General features: G+C 32.5%; 1 protein-coding gene across 1 annotated transcript in view; it reads right to left on the bottom strand.

Moving 5' to 3' along the window:
- Ca-alpha1D (Ca[2+]-channel protein alpha[[1]] subunit D) overlaps positions 1–18,464 on the bottom strand; it is a 69,883-nt gene that overhangs the window by 11,705 nt on the left and 39,714 nt on the right. The window contains exons 16-23 of the mRNA XM_066403803.1: positions 14,122–14,254; positions 13,895–14,061; positions 12,561–12,648; positions 12,295–12,402; positions 5,604–5,656; positions 4,918–5,536; positions 4,773–4,856; positions 269–463 (exon numbers count right to left, since the gene is read on the bottom strand). Of these exons, the coding sequence (XP_066259900.1) occupies positions 269–463; positions 4,773–4,856; positions 4,918–5,536; positions 5,604–5,656; positions 12,295–12,402; positions 12,561–12,648; positions 13,895–14,061; positions 14,122–14,254 (1,447 nt within the window). The remainder of the gene's footprint in view (positions 1–268; positions 464–4,772; positions 4,857–4,917; positions 5,537–5,603; positions 5,657–12,294; positions 12,403–12,560; positions 12,649–13,894; positions 14,062–14,121; positions 14,255–18,464) is intronic.

Genomic DNA, 18,464 nt, shown 5'->3' with positions numbered 1-18,464 from the left:
CCTTATCGAAATAAGGATACCAAAAGCTAGTCGAAATCGTCTCTGGTTACATAATATTATCATATGATATTCATCGCCAATTCGGGCATCTGTAGCACCAATGCTCACTCATATGACGAACTTTCTTGACTGTCCTTGTTTTATTGTGACGCTTGGTTAAATGTTAGACAGGCACAGTATTATTGGAGTGAGTACGTATTGGTGCGGATATACGAATTCGCCATAAGTGGCATTAATAACGTTAATGTATAGTAGCGAATAAACCCACCTGCATACCTATTACGGCGTAGATAAAGAAGAGCATTACTATGAGTAGTGCTACGTAAGGAAGGGCTTGAAACGACTTGAAAAATGTCCACAGCAGAGTTCGTATACCTTCTCCTCTACTTAGTAACTTGATAAGTCGCATCACACGGAATAACCGAAAGAAATTTCCAGAAAATTTAATTTTCTTCTGCCCTGGCTAAAAAATTGTTGAATTGTTAAAATCGTAAAAACACATAAATGATATACAGCGCGGCTCAAAAAATAAGCATTTTGAAAACTGTTAGAGATAGAAAAATGGTTAACTAGGAAAAATAACATTATAAAATGAAAAATACAAAATTATTTCAAATCTGTAAACACATCGTTAGGGTAATTTTTTGCGACTCCACCGTGCATTCAATTATCAGTTACGATGTTTGGATTCTGAGATATTGTCATCAACTTTTTATTTTCCATATTGTTTTTTATCGCAGGTAAAAATAGTGAGAACAGTAGAAAATTTTCATTTCCAATGATGTCTTACATACTATAGAAATATTCAGGGTTTATGTCAAAAAGTGAGAAAGTTTAATTCGACCATAACCGCGAGCTTCTTTTGCTGTACAAAATAATTGTTATCATCACAATAATTCACTATGTAATTAATCAATTAAGAAATTCTGTAGGTAAAACTAAGAAAGTTAAGTTAATAGTTACTCTAAAATTAATATTTACTTAATTTAAGTTTTCAAAAGGATGTCCATTTTTATGAATATATTTGAACATTTTTTGAAGACTATTAGTTACTCTGCGAATCCAGTTTCCATTCATAATCCTTAAAATATCTCGGGCTCTTTCTGCAAACTATTGTGTAACAAAAGGGGGTTAAACTTGCACTGCTCTTTTTTACATACCTCCAAAGATAAAAATCGAGGGGTGTAATGTCTGATGACTGAGCTGGCTATTTTACTAAGCCATTGTTTGGTATCACCTTGATACCATTTAACCCTGTAATTATTAGTACTTTACAGTCTGTAATTAACTTACCATACATGTCACGCCATACATTCAATTTAAATCTGTCATGTAGCCTACGTTGTATCACATGGTGAGGATTCTCAATGGTGCACAGACGATGATTGTAAATGTTCAACACTCCGCAATTGCTGAAATGTATTTCATCTGCCCAAATAACATTCTTGTTGAAATTGCATATTTCTCGATATTGGTTTACAGATCAATTTGAAAATTCGAACATTTCTTATTGCAATACGCTGACGAAACTGCACCTATTATACATTACAAAAAGGACTGAAAAAGTGGTAGAATGACTTCGGACCCTAACGGATAACATAACGACATTATTCTATAAAAGGATATTAATATTAAACGACATCAAAAACCAACCCCTATTATTGTATATCTTTGTTGTAGTTTTTTTACTGATCTTTTATGTCAGTAATTCAAAATGTTTAGCCCGTTTAATACAAGGATAGTCCCAAAAGTACTCGATCTAACACTTAATGAAAAAAATTAGAAAGTCTTACATTATTTCTCAACAGTCTCCCTTGAAATTGATACACTTTTCCCAGCAATGTCCTCTGGCTTCTATACTCTGTATAGTAAGAAGCTTCAAATGTTTCAAAATGAGTATCAACCTTAGACCCTACCTCTTAATTATTGGCAAATCTCTTTTCGCCAAGCTATTTTTTCAAGTTTGGAAATAGAAAATAATCTGAGGGGGCTAAATCTGGCGAATTGGGCAGATGAATTAAAGTTCAAAAACAAGCTAATTGATTTTGAACTTTGCGATGACGGAAATGTAGACTGGTGCGTTGTCTTGATGAAAGAACACTTTCTTTTTCGCCAAATGCGGTGGCTTTTTTCTCATTTATTCACTCAAACGCTGCAATAAATTTGTATACTATTGCCTGTTTATTGCTTTTTCTTTAGGGAGATAGTCAATAAAAATAATCCCACGCGCATTTAAAAAAACTGACGCTATCACCTTTATTGCAAATGGAATGGTTTTTGCCTTCTTTGGAGCCAATTCTCCCCTTTAAGTCCATTGTTTCTATTGCTCTTTCGTCTCAAGTGTGAAATGATGAACCCATGTTTCATTCATGGTTATGAATCAACGCAAAAACTCGGTTTTATTACTGCGAAACTTTGCCAGACACTCCTTTGAAACATCTTCGCGGCGCTGTTTTTGTTCAAATTTGAGTAATCGCGGCACACATCTTGAGCACAGCTTTCTCATATCCGATTGTTCGGTCAAAATGCGATGTACAGTACTTTTTGAAATGCCTATCATGTCTGCTAACTCGCGCTATTTTAGCCGATAATCTTTCAGTGCAGCTTTGTAGATTTTCATCACAATTTCTGGAGTGGTCACCTCATTGGGTCAACCACTGCGGAGTTCGTCTTGTTAACTCGTACGACTGCGTTTAAACTTTGCCACCTAATATTTTACAATTCTTAACGAAGGACCAGATTCCCCCAGAGTAGAATCTAACTCGGCTTTCATGTTAGATGGACGAAGACCTTTCAAATGAAAGTATTAAATCACTTATGACTAATTTTTTCCATGTTCACAAAATCTCTAAAAGCGTTCACTAAAAACAGCACCAAAACAAACACAAACCAACGCAGCACCCTTAAACTTTAGACATAAGCTTTTTAAGGTAGATCTTTGTAATATAGGAAAATTTTTAATTATAAAATTAAATTATATTAATTATATTAATTATAAAATAAAATTTAATTAAAAAAATCGCCAGGTCAGCTACTTCTGGAATTATCCTCGTAATTCATTTTCTCATATTGCGAACATGTTCAGTGAATTTCAGTTTTTTATCAACTATTATTCCCAAGTGTTATAAGCCGTTTTTTGGTTTATTTTTTCATAAATAAATAAATATTTTTGTTTACTGGTATATTACAGGACAATTTTTTATAGATTATAAAAATATTATTTATCGAAATTTTAAAAAAATTAAAAGACCTAAGTGTGACAGTGTGTAATTGTTTCACTGTTAATTATTTCGTTTCTAGGTGACATCAAATTAAACTTGGTCGTTTTTTGTTATAAAACCTGTAATACACCATTAGAAAAAAAAAACATTTTTTTCCAACTATCTTAAAAAACAATCTGGCTGCCGTAGGAAAATAAACATTGGATGACGATATCTCACAATCGAAACATTGTAATTGATAAGTTAATGTATAGATGTAAAAATAGATAGGTCGCAAAAAGTTATCCTAACAAGGTTTTTACAGATTTGAAAAATATTTTCATTTCAATTTAGTAACTTCTAGTACTTTTTCGAACATGCAGGTTTTTGCTTTTTTTTATTTAACCTTTTTTCTAGCTCTTATAGGTCTCAAGATACGCATACATGTAGGCCCAATTTGGGCCACACTGTACAAGACGGGGCACCAGGAACGCCTCAGAGGATTACATCCTTAGTAATGATTTTGATCAAAAATTGTTTTTAAAGATGTATGTAGGACCTTACAAGATACATTTTGAAAATATTCTTATTTATACACAGTATGCAAAAAAAAAGAATCAGTTCAAACATATGTCTTTTTTTAAAATAAAATATCCTATATTTTATTACATATTTGGAATTGGAAGCAGGAAATAATAGAAGTTTTTATAACACACACTAGGTCTAAAACGAATACATCTCGAGAAATTTGAGAAAATATAAAAATGCAAGGGTCAAGAAAACATTTTTTTTCTAAGTGAAATGAGTTACTTGACTACTATTTATTTGCTGTTACTTCTTAAGTACAAACTAATATTCAAACTAGAATGAATTTTTTACTAAACTAATATACAGGGTGAGCAAAAAGGATGATTAAAATTTACTCACTTATAATTTAGTATAACTTTTTTATTTCAAATAAAATATATACATTTTCATATATTAGTTAGAATCACTATCTAATGCCCTTTCAATTGATACTATGGTGTTCTATACCTATCTTTTATCGTTTTCCCTTAATATGTTATTTTATTTAATTTTCAGTAATAACATTAAAGAAAACAAATTATTGTCAGAGTATGCCTTTTGTAAAGAATTTATTCTAGTTTGAAGATTAGTTTATACTTAAGAAGTAACAGTAAAAAAATTGTAGTCAAATAACTCGTTTCGCTTAGAAAAAAAATGTTTTCTTGATTTTTGCATTTTTATATTTTCTCAAGTTTCTCGAGAGGTGTTCGTTTTAAACCTAATGTGTATTATGCAAGCTTCTACTATTTTCTGCTTCTAATTCTAAATATGTAATAAAATATAGGGTATTCCATAAAAAAAAACATACGTTTGAAGTGTATCTTTTTTTGCATACCCTGTATAAATGAAAATATTTTTAAAAAGATACCTTATAAGGTCCTACATACATTACTAAATACAATTTTCGATCAAACTTACTAATAAGAACGTAATCTTTCGAAGCGCTCGTAGTGTCCCACCCTGTATACTGACTAGGTTAATACAAACATATTAAATAATACTTACGCTAACGTCTTGGTACACTATATCAATGAAGCTACCTAAAACGATGATGAAGTCGAAGGTGTTCCAAGCGTCTCCAAAGTAATTCTAGGGGCGAAACAATGACTGCAAATTTAAACACTCCAACGGTGGCTCAAAAGAAATTTACCTTGACTCTAAATGCTGCCAGTTTAAACACAAACTCCATGGCGAAAACCGCGGTGAAAATCATGTTCAAGTAATCCAAAATATTGCCATAGTCATCTGGTTGGTTGTGGAATTTCATGGCCAGTGTTATCGTATTGATTATAATCAACGTGAAAATAGCATACTCGAAGGGTTTGGAAGTGACGAACCACCACACTTTATACTGAATCCTATGTTTGGGTATGTATCGCCTAACGGGCTTAGCTTTCAGAGCAAATTCAATACAGTTTCTTTGGTTTTTGTCCAATTCACAATTCTTGTATTCCTGCTCGCCCTCATTTTGGAATGTAACGATAACGAAACCGACGAATATGTTTACCATGAAAAACGCTATGATAATTATGTAAATTATATAGTACGCCGCTACTATAGGCCTATAATTGTGGATTGGTCCTTTATTTTCTTCGTTGGAGTCTATTGAAACATAGAGTAGAGCTGGCCACCCCTCAAAGGTTGAAACGGTAAAAAGTGTTAACATCGCTTTGGCCACATTATCAAAATGGAACTTATTCTGTTCCCATTCCCTATCCTTCATTACTGGCTTGTTTATGTCTCCGTCTACATAAATTAAGTAGGTTCCACTAAAACCAATTACAGTAGGTACGTCCTATATTTGGATTTATAATATCTCGACTATTTTGTACTTACTTGCATTCGGCTGCTGTCAATTTAGAGCGGTCTGTGCAATGAGAAAATTTGCCCTACACAGAAAAACGAAAATTACGTTAGAAGATAATAGATGCTCATCGCAAAGAGCTGTGCAGAACGCGCATGCAAAGACGTGAAAAACTGTTTGAATATTTGGAAAACAAAAAAAAACTCTTACTTATCAAAATATAAGTACCTACATATATGACATATAAATCTGATTAAAAGACAACAAAAAACATGCACAGATTTTAGGAGCGGTTATATAAAAACTGCGTATCACTTGTAGTCATAACTAGTAAAATATAATATCAACAACATAACCCAATGTAGGTACCTAGTAATTGATCATAACTGTGTTAAAGATTGCTGTTCGGCATAATTCACATAATTGTAATATATATTCACAAAATATGTATAATCTGAAATTAAATGCTATTTCAAAAAACGTCAATTATTTTACATTGTGCTATTTCTCAATTGAGCTCAAGCTTACCGGCATCACTACTTTGATTTGCATTGCGCAGCCGCTGAGATCGGTGATAAAAACATTTCATGGCAACTACAAACATACAGACGGCAGGCTAAAGACAATAATTAACAAATAAGTTTAAAATAATGAGCATTCCTGCGACTAGCTTTTAGGTTTTTAAACGATAACCAAAATTAAGATAGTTAGTCTTCCCTCCGCTAGTAAAATAACGCTAAATTCGGCCCTAGAATTTAAGTGGCCGATTAAAGCAGTCGCAGAAACTCCATAACAATAAGTTTCGAAGTGAAAGTCTCAGCACGTGATCTGTGAGCTGAGCGAACGGAGCGCTCTATTCATGCCACTACTTAATATACATGGTGAGTCAGTTTACAGTAGCAGGGCTCTAGGAGCAAGTTTCGTTCATCAGTTTGACGTTGAAATGTGCTGAATTTCAGTTTTTTATGGCTATACGTGACACAGATCTAAATCCTAACAGCAGGTATATGCCGTGCAGTGAGGTTTTTGTTAGGCATTCAGAATTGTGAAATAATTTTATCGTCCGTAAATCATTGATGACGTTTCATTGGTGTATGCCAACGTTCAAGAGATCGGTATAATTTTTTTGAAATTACACTAACGAAACCAAGTGCAATACAGTGATACGAAATACACTAGGAAAGATGTCAATGAAACCTTTCAAAAAAAAGTTCTAGAGACAATATACAAGGTGTTTCTGAACGTAGTACCATAAATTCAGCTACGTATTCTAGGTCCGAAAACATGACGAAAACTTCATATAAACCTATATCGAAAAACGCTTTGTTTTCGAAATACAGGGTGTGAAAAGTTGGTTTATGATTATGGTTTTTTATAAATATTTTCGAAACTATTCGAGATTAAGTAATGAAATTTTATACCTTATTGCAACTTTTTGTGCTCTTTCTGAATTTTTAGAAGGAAATTGCTACATTTTAGCAGGGGCGGATAGCACGGGGGGGTAGTGCTTAAAAAGTGTCTATACTTTTTTGTACTTTATTTTATTGGCGATTTTATAAGAAAAATATTAAATTTGAAGATTTTTACACAAAAAAGGTACTCTTGTTGAAAATCAAAATATTCAACAGTTTTCGAGAAAATTGAGATTTAATAAATCGGTGGATGGTACGATTCATAAACATCAAATTTAAAACTGCGTTGGCTTTGAAATGAAACTGAAAAATTTGTTTCACACCTGCGTACATAACAACATTTATTAATAAAGTTTAGTGGTTTTTCGTTCCCGAACATTTTGTTATTTCAACTATTGTTAAAGAAAATGAATACTTTTTCTAATGCAGAGTACACAGATATGTTGTTAACATTAGGTGAGTGCTATGGAAATAGTCAAGAAACTGTCCGACGATATGCGGAAAAGTTTCCTAATCGGAACTGTCCAAATCGACGAACAATTTTAGCAGTTGAAAGGCGTTGTCGTGAAACTGGGTTCATCAAACCCAAAGGAAGTAATATTGGACGAAGGCGTACAGTGAGAACAGCTAGGAAGGAGGAAGAAATTTTAGAAATTTTGCAAAATAATCCCGCAATTAGTATTAGACGAGTAGCACTGCAAACAAATATTTCACCTGCAGTAGCATGGAGAATTGTCAAAGAACAACAACTTCACCCGTTTCATCTGCGCCAGGTACAAGAACTTCTTCCAGACGATTTCGGTCCTCGACTAGAATTTTCTGAATGGTTATTAGCCCAAAATGACAATGACCCAACTTTTATGTCAAGGATCATATTCACAGATGAGGCTACTTTCACACGGGCTGGTATTTTTAACACGCACAATTCACATATTTGGGCAGAAGAAAATCCCAAAGCAACCAGAGTTACGCATTACCAGCATTCTTTTAAAATTAATGTTTGGGCTTCAACTTTAAGTAATAGAATTATTGGCTACCATTTTTTTTCGGAAAATTTAAATGCAAATAGGTACTGCGCATTCCTGCGGAATGATTTTTTTGAGTTCCTTGAAGATATTCCCCTTGAAACAAGGCGAAGACTTTGGTTTATGCATGATGGAGCTCCTCCTCACTATGGTAGAGAGCCTAGGCAATGGCTGCATACTCATTTTCCCAACAGATGGATCGGTCGTGGCATTGATGCACCCATTCATTGGCCTCCTAGGTCCCCAGACTTAAACCCACTTGATTTTACCGTCTGGGGACAATTAAAAAGTAATGTGTACTCTACTCCAGTAGAGACCCTAGAAGATCTACAATACCGTGTTCAACAGGCTTTCCAACAATTACTTCATCAACCGAGAACAATGTTTTCTTTGCAGAAAAGGCTGCGAGCATGTGTACAGGCCAACGGTGGATACTTTGAGAATGTGTTAACTGGGTTTTAATTGTAATATTTATAGTTTATTATTCTTCGATGTACGAAAATGTCAAATACATTTAATGTTTCATTTCAAAGCCAACGCAGTTTTAAATTTGATGTTTATGAATCGTACCATCCACCGATTTATTAAATCTCAATTTTCTCGAAAACTGTTGAATATTTTGATTTTCAACAAGAGTACCTTTTTTGTGTAAAAATCTTCAAATTTAATATTTTTCTTATAAAATCGCCAATAAAATAAAGTACAAAAAAGTATAGACACTTTTTAAGCACTACCCCCCCGTGCTATCCGCCCCTGCTAAAATGTAGCAATTTCCTTCTAAAAATTCAGAAAGAGCACAAAAAGTTGCAATAAGGTATAAAATTTCATTACTTAATCTCGAATAGTTTCGAAAATATTTATAAAAAACCATAATCATAAACCAACTTTTCACACCCTGTATTTCGAAAACGAAGCGTTTTTCGATATAGGTTTATATGAAGTTTTCGTCATGTTTTAGGACCTAGAATACGTAGTTGAATTTATGGTACTACGTTCAGAAACACCTTGTATAAGGAAACGAATTAATATATCCGCCAATTTGTTTGTATTTTTTCTCATAGCTCCTATTGTTTTTTAAAAATATTAAGGATCTATACAGAGTATTATTTAAGTATGCAGCCAAACTTCGAGGAGTGGTTCTTTGAGCGATTCTAAGACGAAAAGTATATATAAACATAGATCTGGTAATACTTGGTTTTCAAGATGCAGAGTGCAGCTTTTTTTTACCTTTTTTCGTAAAAATCTTAATAATTCTTTAGCCGATTTTGTAGAAATTTGGTAATGTTACTCATGATTATTATTGTTATTTATGTGCTACTGACGTTTTTAAAATGTTTATTTAATGCGAAAAAAATATAAAAATTTTAAAAACGTTAGTAGCACATAAATAACAATAATAATCATAAATAACACTGTCAAATTTCAACAAAATCAGCTAAAGAATTATCGAATTTTTTAGAAAAAAACATTTTTTTAAAATTTCACACTCTGTATCTTCAAAACGAAGCATTACCGGACCAATGTTTATATGACTTTTCGTGTTGGACTCACTCAAAGAATCGCCCCTTGTAGTTTGGCCATGTATTTAAATAACATGTAATTATCCTATACAATATTGAAACGTGATCAAAAATATATGGGCAATTTTAAGTATAATTAATATCTAATAATCGTATGCAATTTTTCAAATACTGCAAACTATAAAAATTTTGAATATGGTAGAAAATGGTCTAAACGAAGAAATTTCTCATATGTTTGATGATCTTGTTTATTTATTTATTACTCAGTTCACTAATTTTATTACATAATGAAGTTAACAAAATACGATCTGACGTTTGTTAACTTAACATAGCAACTTAAAGCAAGGCTCTTTAGGTCGAAAAGATTTTTTATTGTTAGTCATCCACTAAATACTGTGACCTAATATATCATTGGAAAGGAAATTTCGTTTATATTCCAGTTTTACTAAACTTCAAAATGGCGTTCACAAGAAAAACCAAAGTAATTCATGACATATCAAAAACCAATCGTCGAGCAAAAATACCGATCACACCAGTAGACAGTCAGACAAAAAGTGCTCTCTTATAATGTTTCATTATCAGCTTTCTCCGAATAATGGTTTTTGAGTTTTCCGAGAAAAACAAAAATGCAAATTTTCGGTTTTTATGGGATATTTTCAAAAGTATTCGGATTTTTAAAAATTCGTGAATGGATTATTGTTGAACGCCAAAATACGCAACTTTGCTTCCATTTAATCAACTTTGTATCTCTTATCGTTTGTGAAATCTCCATACATAGACTCGAATTTATTACACCCTGTATACAGGCATTTGAAGCCTTGCATAATTACTTTGAAAAAGTGATTAATTAACTCAAAAGGCATTGATTAAACTTATATAAATCACTATAATCAAAGATTCGTATGTAAAAGTATTGTCATATTACAGGGATGATTCATGTAACAATTATTCTCTCTATTTATTCTCTTAATAATTATTTTCATAATATCAAGCAGAAACATTTGTGAAAATGTGAAATAACCAAATTCATTGAACTGGCTACTAAACAGCTTCTGATATAAGCTAAAAATAGAAAAATAAATAAAGCGAGGTTGCGAAGTCTAGGCTTTAACTTAATTCTGGCCCCCCAGGTCACCTGATTTGATCACCCTGGACATTTTTTTTTATCAATGAATTAACACAAAACGTTTATAAACAAAGACCCTTTCACGATCTCCACCATCTTGAGACTATTATTCGAGAATATGTTTTAAATATAGGTACGTAAGCCATCAAGAATTTAATGGAAAAAAGAACAACACATTGCATTGCGTGCATACGGAAACATTTTTCTACTCTTATGGTCAACGTTATATCATAATTAAATTTTCATCAAAATATATGTTCTTTTTTCCATATATACTGCTTTATAGCTACCATAATTATTGTAGAATATATTTTCATTTTCCTCAATTTTATTGGTGTTACAATGTGTAATTAACATCTACTTAGATACATAATAACTATACTTAATATAGAGATTTTAGGATGATATTTATTTAAAAATCTATTTGCTCCAATTGGTTTTATAAAAATATCGCAATAAGCTAACTTGAATATTTGCTTTATAATATATATCAACTTTGCATCGATCATCTTTAACGAATAAATACTGAATAAAACAATTATTTTGAAGTATTAGAATGATTATTACAACTTGTTGACCAATTTAAAAACCGGAAACAAAAATTAAAATCTCCTGGAAAACTATTGACTTGAAACTGAAAAGTAAATACAAATTAGAAACATTTTTTCTTTACAGTTTTTGCAAATTTTGAGAAATAATATTTTATAATTTTGCATTTTTTTGTAAGAAGAAAGTCAATTTAACAATAATAGACAGACATTTGTATTTTGATTTAATATTTTTGGATATATTGGTATTTTCCACAATTTTTGAAGCAAAACTGGAAGACAAAGTAAAAATTTACCTGAAGTCATAAGCAAAAAAGTTCCTATATGGTGCGTACTTTATGTGTGTACGTATGTATGTATAAATAAATTTCACCTTACATTTATCTTCAATAATTTTCTATTGGGTGGGGAGTCCTGCTACCATAAATTAACTCACCTTGTATATCATCGTCATCGGCTACGACAGAACATGCACATCTACTTCGCGAAAGCCCTGACGAGGATTACCTTGAAAAGTTGTACTCCAATAACAGCGAACATGAACTGGAGAAGGTAGGTAACCAACATGATATTGCCAATTGTCTTAATGGCTACTATCACACATTTGACTACATACTAGTAGTGGCAGGATTCGGCACGGGGATGAAACAAATGAATTAATCAGTTAAAAGACAGCATCCGATCATGCTTGGTTAAAAAAATACTGTTAGGTACTATATGTTTGAGCGCCAATTCGTGGGTGCAACCCACATTTAATAATAGTTGCTAATTTGGTAGTGTTTTATGAACGGGTAAACCGACGAGTAATTGTACAATTTTGTACAAGTATAAGTAAGAGAAATAGAGATTAAGCGGGTGGTGGGGCATCGCGCAGCCGTCTCAAATGCACCCTGGGTCGACCAAGCGGCGACGGTGCCCTACCCTGCTAGATATGACTACAAGTGGCTGATGAGGGTGGTGTCGCTGGGAGGTCGAAACGTCGCCATGCGGGGTTAGTAGCGATACGACTTGACTTATCCACTCGAGGCTGCAGCTGGGAACCAACCCATAGGTGCATTTGCGGGACAACAACGGACTGCTGCTGGTGCCTACCTTAAATAACTGGACTCCGATTACCGCGAACATGAACTGAAGCAGGCTTGTGACCATCAGGATATTGCCTATGGTCTTAACCGCGACTATCACGCATTGGACTACGTGCTAAGAACAGACATTAAGTTGGTATCAATCAAATTTGCAGTCCCTCATAACTTGCTTCTGTACCCCGTAAAAATATTGTCATACATATATTAAGAGGTGCGTTGCATTTAGTATAAGATGTCATCACTGTATAAATTCGACACATCTTTAAATCTTACCTTCAGTCCTTTTGCGCGATTGATGGCTCTCAGTGGTCTAAGTACTCTTAAAACTCTCAAAATTTTAACCACAGACATCGCTCCTTGACTGAAAATGAAAACAAAATTACAAAAGTTCTAGTTACAAAGGAGCTAGTGTAACGGGTAGATTAGATTTTTTACCAATCAATTCCACAAAGTCCGTTAAAAATTAACCATATTGGTATCTACTCAATAGAATAAGTTGATGTAATTGTACCTCTTCATCTTCAACTCTGCTATCACCCTTTTTGTGCTCTATGATGATGGAAAGCTATCTATATTTAACAAGCTGTGAAGTAGAGATCAGATTAATACTGGTTTTACCTTCATTTCTCTAAGAAAATTATTTGTCTAAGGATGTTATTTTGAATTCTAAAATTTACGTCTTTCGAATTTGTTAAAACGACTTAATTAAAATTATTATTTTTTAATTTTATTAATTAAAAATATTTTTATTTATATTTTACTTAATTTACAACATTTAATTGGAGAACACTGTATGTCATCCAACTCAGTAAAAATCTTAGTTCGCCATAAAAAACCAAAAATATTTTTTCCCTATATTGATATTGATAGACAGTGACAATAACCCAAATTTGACTAGTAAGTGTGGACAGGAATTCAGTTAATTTTAAATCGATTAGACTATATGTTCTAATAGCAGGATGTCATTAAACAAAACTTGTTGCAAAGATAATGCACTCATGTTTCTGTCAGATGAACGTCAATAAAATATTATGACAATGCACTAATTGATTGAAACTCAATATTTTCTGAATTTCTAACCTCATTCATCTGTCAAATTCTGGTTATCACTCTCACTATCACATTATCTATATTTATTCCACGGTTCACATGGAGAATATAATCGTATCGAGGGGCAGTTAAGGCTGAACTGACTAATCCGACAATTTAGGGAAATTTTATGTATATTCCATAAAGGAAAAGCGTTCTTACTACCAATTTTACTCAAATATCGGTTTAAAAAATGTTGCTTTAACCTTCCCCCGATGTGGCCCACCTGTTTATGTGGACTAATGTGTTAAACGTAAAGCCTATTAAATGTAAAGCTATTTCACAACTTGTTAAATACACATATGTAGTGTTAATCTTGGACATACAAGAATCTCATACCGTTTGTATGTACAAGCCGTGGGGTGTCTTTTCAGAAAACTTATCTCGCGAGTTAAAAAAAATGAAACAAAAATTTTAAATCAATAACAATGTTTGGTCACACTATCAGTTATACTACCGCTTTTTCCGTATTTATAGTTTGACAGACAAATGAAAATAACATTAACTAGTATATTTACCTATTGAAAATAGAGACCAGTGATACACAAACGACAACTAGATCCAAAACGTTGAAGGCAGATCTTAAAAAGGCCCCTTTGTGGAGAATGCACCCGTAGGAAATGGTCTTAAGAAGTAATTCGATGGAAAAAATTCCGGTAAAAAAGTAGTCGAATTTGGTTAAGATCTGTAATTAAAATATATAATTAGAACAATCTATAAACTGTTAAAATCGAGTTTTACTTGCTTCAGTTTTTTTATTGTCCTTATCGGGAATTGGGTCTTCTAACGCTAAGAGTGCCGAGGAAACCAAAATGCAGACCAAAATTATGTTGCTGAAGTAGCTATGGTTACATAACCAATGGCATAATACACGAAACCTAAAACCAGTTGAACGGACTATGATTAGTATTATGTGTATATTGATACCTTTTACAAGTTAGAACTATAAAAAGTAGGTATAGCAGTCAAGTTCTATTCGTTGACTGTCTAATATACAGGGTGTTTATAAAAAAGGCGGCAATATTTAAAGGGGTGATTGCGCAGGTCATTTTATAAAAAAAATTTCCTATAGACATAGGTCCGCAAACGCGTCATTACCGACCTACAGAGTGTTAATCTTTCATTAAAAAAACAGTAAAAATGAGATTTTTCCAAAATCGCTTGAGAGGTTATGATGATATTTTATGCGTGTCAATAGCTGTGGGAGACGCATACTTTGCAATAAAAAACGATTTTTAGACTTACCAGTGGCGCGCGTATTGACACGTCACAGGCTATTTTTACAGAAACAATAGGACGCCGCTGGTTTCTTTAAAAATGAAAAATATTTTTGAATTCCTTATTGAATTATGAAGAAAAAAGCTCTCTTGACATTTTATCGTACTACGCGCCGTTTTTGAGTAAAAAAAAGCATTTTAGTGAATGTTCATTTATCATAGATTTTTTTATCAAGGGTTTTATTCAAGGGCAAAAACAAATATTATAACCAAAGGTTAAAAACAAATTTAGAATTTTAAGTATCATCATTTTCTTACCAAAAATTACAAAGTGTTCAGAGTGACTACTTTGAGCTCGGATGCAAGAATCCAATCTTCTCCTCATTGCCTGGCGATCTCTCTCAAAAACACCAGGATCAGTTCTAATTGAGTTGCACCCAGCAATGTTTCAATTTTTTAAGTCCTCTACATTTTAACCCTTGATAAGAAAAAAGCTATGATAAATGAACATGTACTAAAATGCTTTATTTACTCAAAAACGGGGAGTCGTACGATGAAATGTCAAGAGAGCTTTTTTCTTCACAATTGATCAAGGGATTAAAAAATATTTTTAATTTTTAGAGAAACCAACGGCGTCCTGTTTTTTCTGTAAAAATAACCTGTGACGTCTCAATACGCGCGCCACTGTTAAGACTAAAAAATCGTTTTTTATTGCAAAGTATGCATCTCCCACAGCTATTGACACGTATAAAATATCATTATAACATTTCAAGCGATTTTGGAAAAATCTAATTTTTACTGTTTTTTTAATGAAAGATCAACATTCTGTAGATTCGTAACGACGCGTTTGCGAACCTATGTTTATAGGAACTTTTTTCTATAAAATGACCTGCGCAATCACCCCCTTAAATATTGCCGCATCTTTTTTAAACACCCTGTATAGGAGTTAGAGGTGGAACGAATATCGTTTTTTGCTGAATTCAAACATCTATAATCATAAAAAAATAATATCCAAATTAATCTGAATTGGGTCTAATATTGTGTAGTTTATTCTTTCACATTTTTTTCAAAGTTTGCTGAATATTTAACCAATAAAAATTATTGATTTATAAAGTATTGTGCAGGATGATTCAGATTTGAATCGCAAAAATTGAAAATGTGACAGAATTCACAAAAATTTTAAAAAGTTTATTTGAGCTTATACGATTTATCTAAAGCTTTGTTGGTCAAATAGAGGATGTTAAACTTTCAAAATTCCCCTAGTTTTCTATTTATAGCTTCTACAGTTTTTCAAATATTTAAATCGAGTTTTAAGCACATATGTAGTTTTACGGCGCACATAATTATGCTCTTCAAATCATACCCCCAATCCACAAGATGACTATTTTCTGGGGTCAGACCCCCTTCAACCACCCAGTCTTCTTTGTTGTACAGCCTCTTATGTGGGTTTTACTTATTATTTTATGAAATTTGAAATCTTTATTCAACTTAGAAACTTTTCTGGTTTTTGTATTTCTTTCGTATCGCTTTGGAACTACTTGGGGAAATATGAGGTAGTACATGATTTTCTTCTATTCATTGGATAGAAGTCGATGTCGTTTTCATATCGGATTCTGAATAGTGACGAATTAGGGTAACAATGTTGAGTGTAATGTTTTATTTCCACAAATAATTCAAAAACGGTTGCAGATGTGAAATAAACACAAGTGACAAAAAGTTTCTAAATTCAGTAAGGAATTCGAATATCTTGAACGACGAATCGGTAGCCTGCCACAAAATATGGGACGCTAAAAAGGTGCCTGATCGAAGGAATATCATCATCCTGTAGATTTTGACCATGATTTGAACAGCAAAATGGCGTAGAGTGTGAATCTTTCTGTACATTATAGATTTTAGTGAAATATCTCACAAATCGTAGGGGCTTTAAATTTTAAAAAAATATAGGTACACACAAAAATTAAAAGTTTATGACTCTGTATTTCAAGGCCGAAGCGTTAAAACTTGCAGCTTTATGAAAGCTGTAAGCTATTATGAAATGTTCTCTTTATTTTTCAGAGTGTATTATAATCGTTGGTTGTACTGTCGGGCAGAAAAATAAAAAAAGTGTCAAAAACGAAAATAAAAAAAATTATTCGATATATTCGAAGTACTGTGTTCATTGACGAAAATATTCAAAATCTTGAATAGATAGGTGTCTGTCTAATAATATTAAATATTCAAGTATTGGGGACATCACGGGATCGACTCGTCCACCTCTAATGGGAATCAGTAAACACACAAGAAGGCTCGATTACCAAAATTCAGTCACTAAACTCTCACACACCGTACAAGAAGTAAAACTCTTGGAAATTAAGTTGCAATTGTGTGCATTGCGTAACATAAGTTACATTATACATACATTAAACATTTTATTCATTTAGCTCGAGACAAGAGTTTTACTTTTTATTTATGAAATAGGAATTGTCACGATATCATTAAAACTGGATTTCTGTCTGACAGTTTGATAGAGCTAGGGGTCTCAGGAACACAAAGTTTACTGATGTGGAATCTAACTACAACTCGTTGCAAGGGAACATGCCGCAACCCACAAAAGGGGTCAATCTCGCTTTTTCACCTGCTCGTGGGAGAAAATACGAAGAAAGATGAGGCGAGAGGAATCGGCTCAATTTGAGAGGTTTGTTTTATTTGGGAAACGCGTCGGGGCCGAGTATTCTCACTGTAACATTCTGATTCTTCGTCATTATCTGTAAGGCACACAATCACACTTATCACTAAGAGTTGCAACTTAACATAACTGCAGTTCCTATAGTGTGAAGCCACCTTTTTCGTACTGTACTCAATAGAATAAAACGTTTATATTATTAACCATTAATCATTATACAATGTCACACACAAAGTGTGCATCATATGGAATTTTTTTTTACTTGTGAAATTAGGAAAAATTTAACTTTGCCTTCCAATTCTGTTTCTAAAAGCGAGACAAGTAACAATCAATCAAAAAAACAGTGTCAATAACTGTTAAATTGCAATGTTTTTTACAAAAACTTTCAAAATGTTCTATTCTTAAAATTTGGAAGATTCACACACAAAAAGATTTTTAATTTTTTTTTCTGTGCATATCCATGCAATTTTAAAAATTTTTTTAGGCGACCTTCATTTGAGTTTTTGGCTTTACCTTCCGATTTTACTTCAAAGTTTATGAGAAATGACATTCAAATAAAAAGCAATAATAGTCTATAACTATTATATTAAAATTTAAAAAATTCAAAATTTACCCATTTTTCTCAAAATTTGGAAAAACTATAAAGGAAACAGTTTCTTAATTTCTTATTTGATACTCATCTGCTAATTTTCAAATTTTTTGGATGATTTAAAAATGTTTTTTTGTTGACCTGCACGTCTGAAGTTTTTAAATCGATCACTAAGGTTGTAACTTATATTTATGTTATATAAATGTTTTATGTTATACAGTCTGTCCCAGATAAAGACAAACTGCATGGGATTCTCGGGAACGGTGATAGATGCAAAATCACTTAAATTAGGAAAAAGTTGCGTAATTTAAAACAAATTAATAATCTATTTTTATACCGGAAAAATGTCGAATGGTTATGAAACTATTTGGACAAAAACGGATTTAGCGGTTTTCGTTTTTTTGCAAATAACCCTTATACGGTTACAGTTAAAAAATTGATAGTTTTACATTATTAAAACATTTTTTTGAGAACTTCTTAGCAGTGTTGCTTTGTTGTTGCCTTCTTGTTAAGTCTTTACTTTTAAAGATAAATTGTTAAACTTTTGATTTTCAAATAGGCGCAACATCGAACATTTATATTTTTAAACTCGTCAAAAAATCTAATTTTCAGCCATATAT

The sequence above is a fragment of the Euwallacea similis genome, chromosome 31, assembly GCF_039881205.1.
Source record: "Euwallacea similis isolate ESF13 chromosome 31, ESF131.1, whole genome shotgun sequence".
Classification (NCBI taxonomy): Eukaryota; Metazoa; Arthropoda; class Insecta; order Coleoptera; family Curculionidae; genus Euwallacea; species Euwallacea similis.
This window is presented reverse-complemented; position numbering and strand designations above follow the sequence as displayed.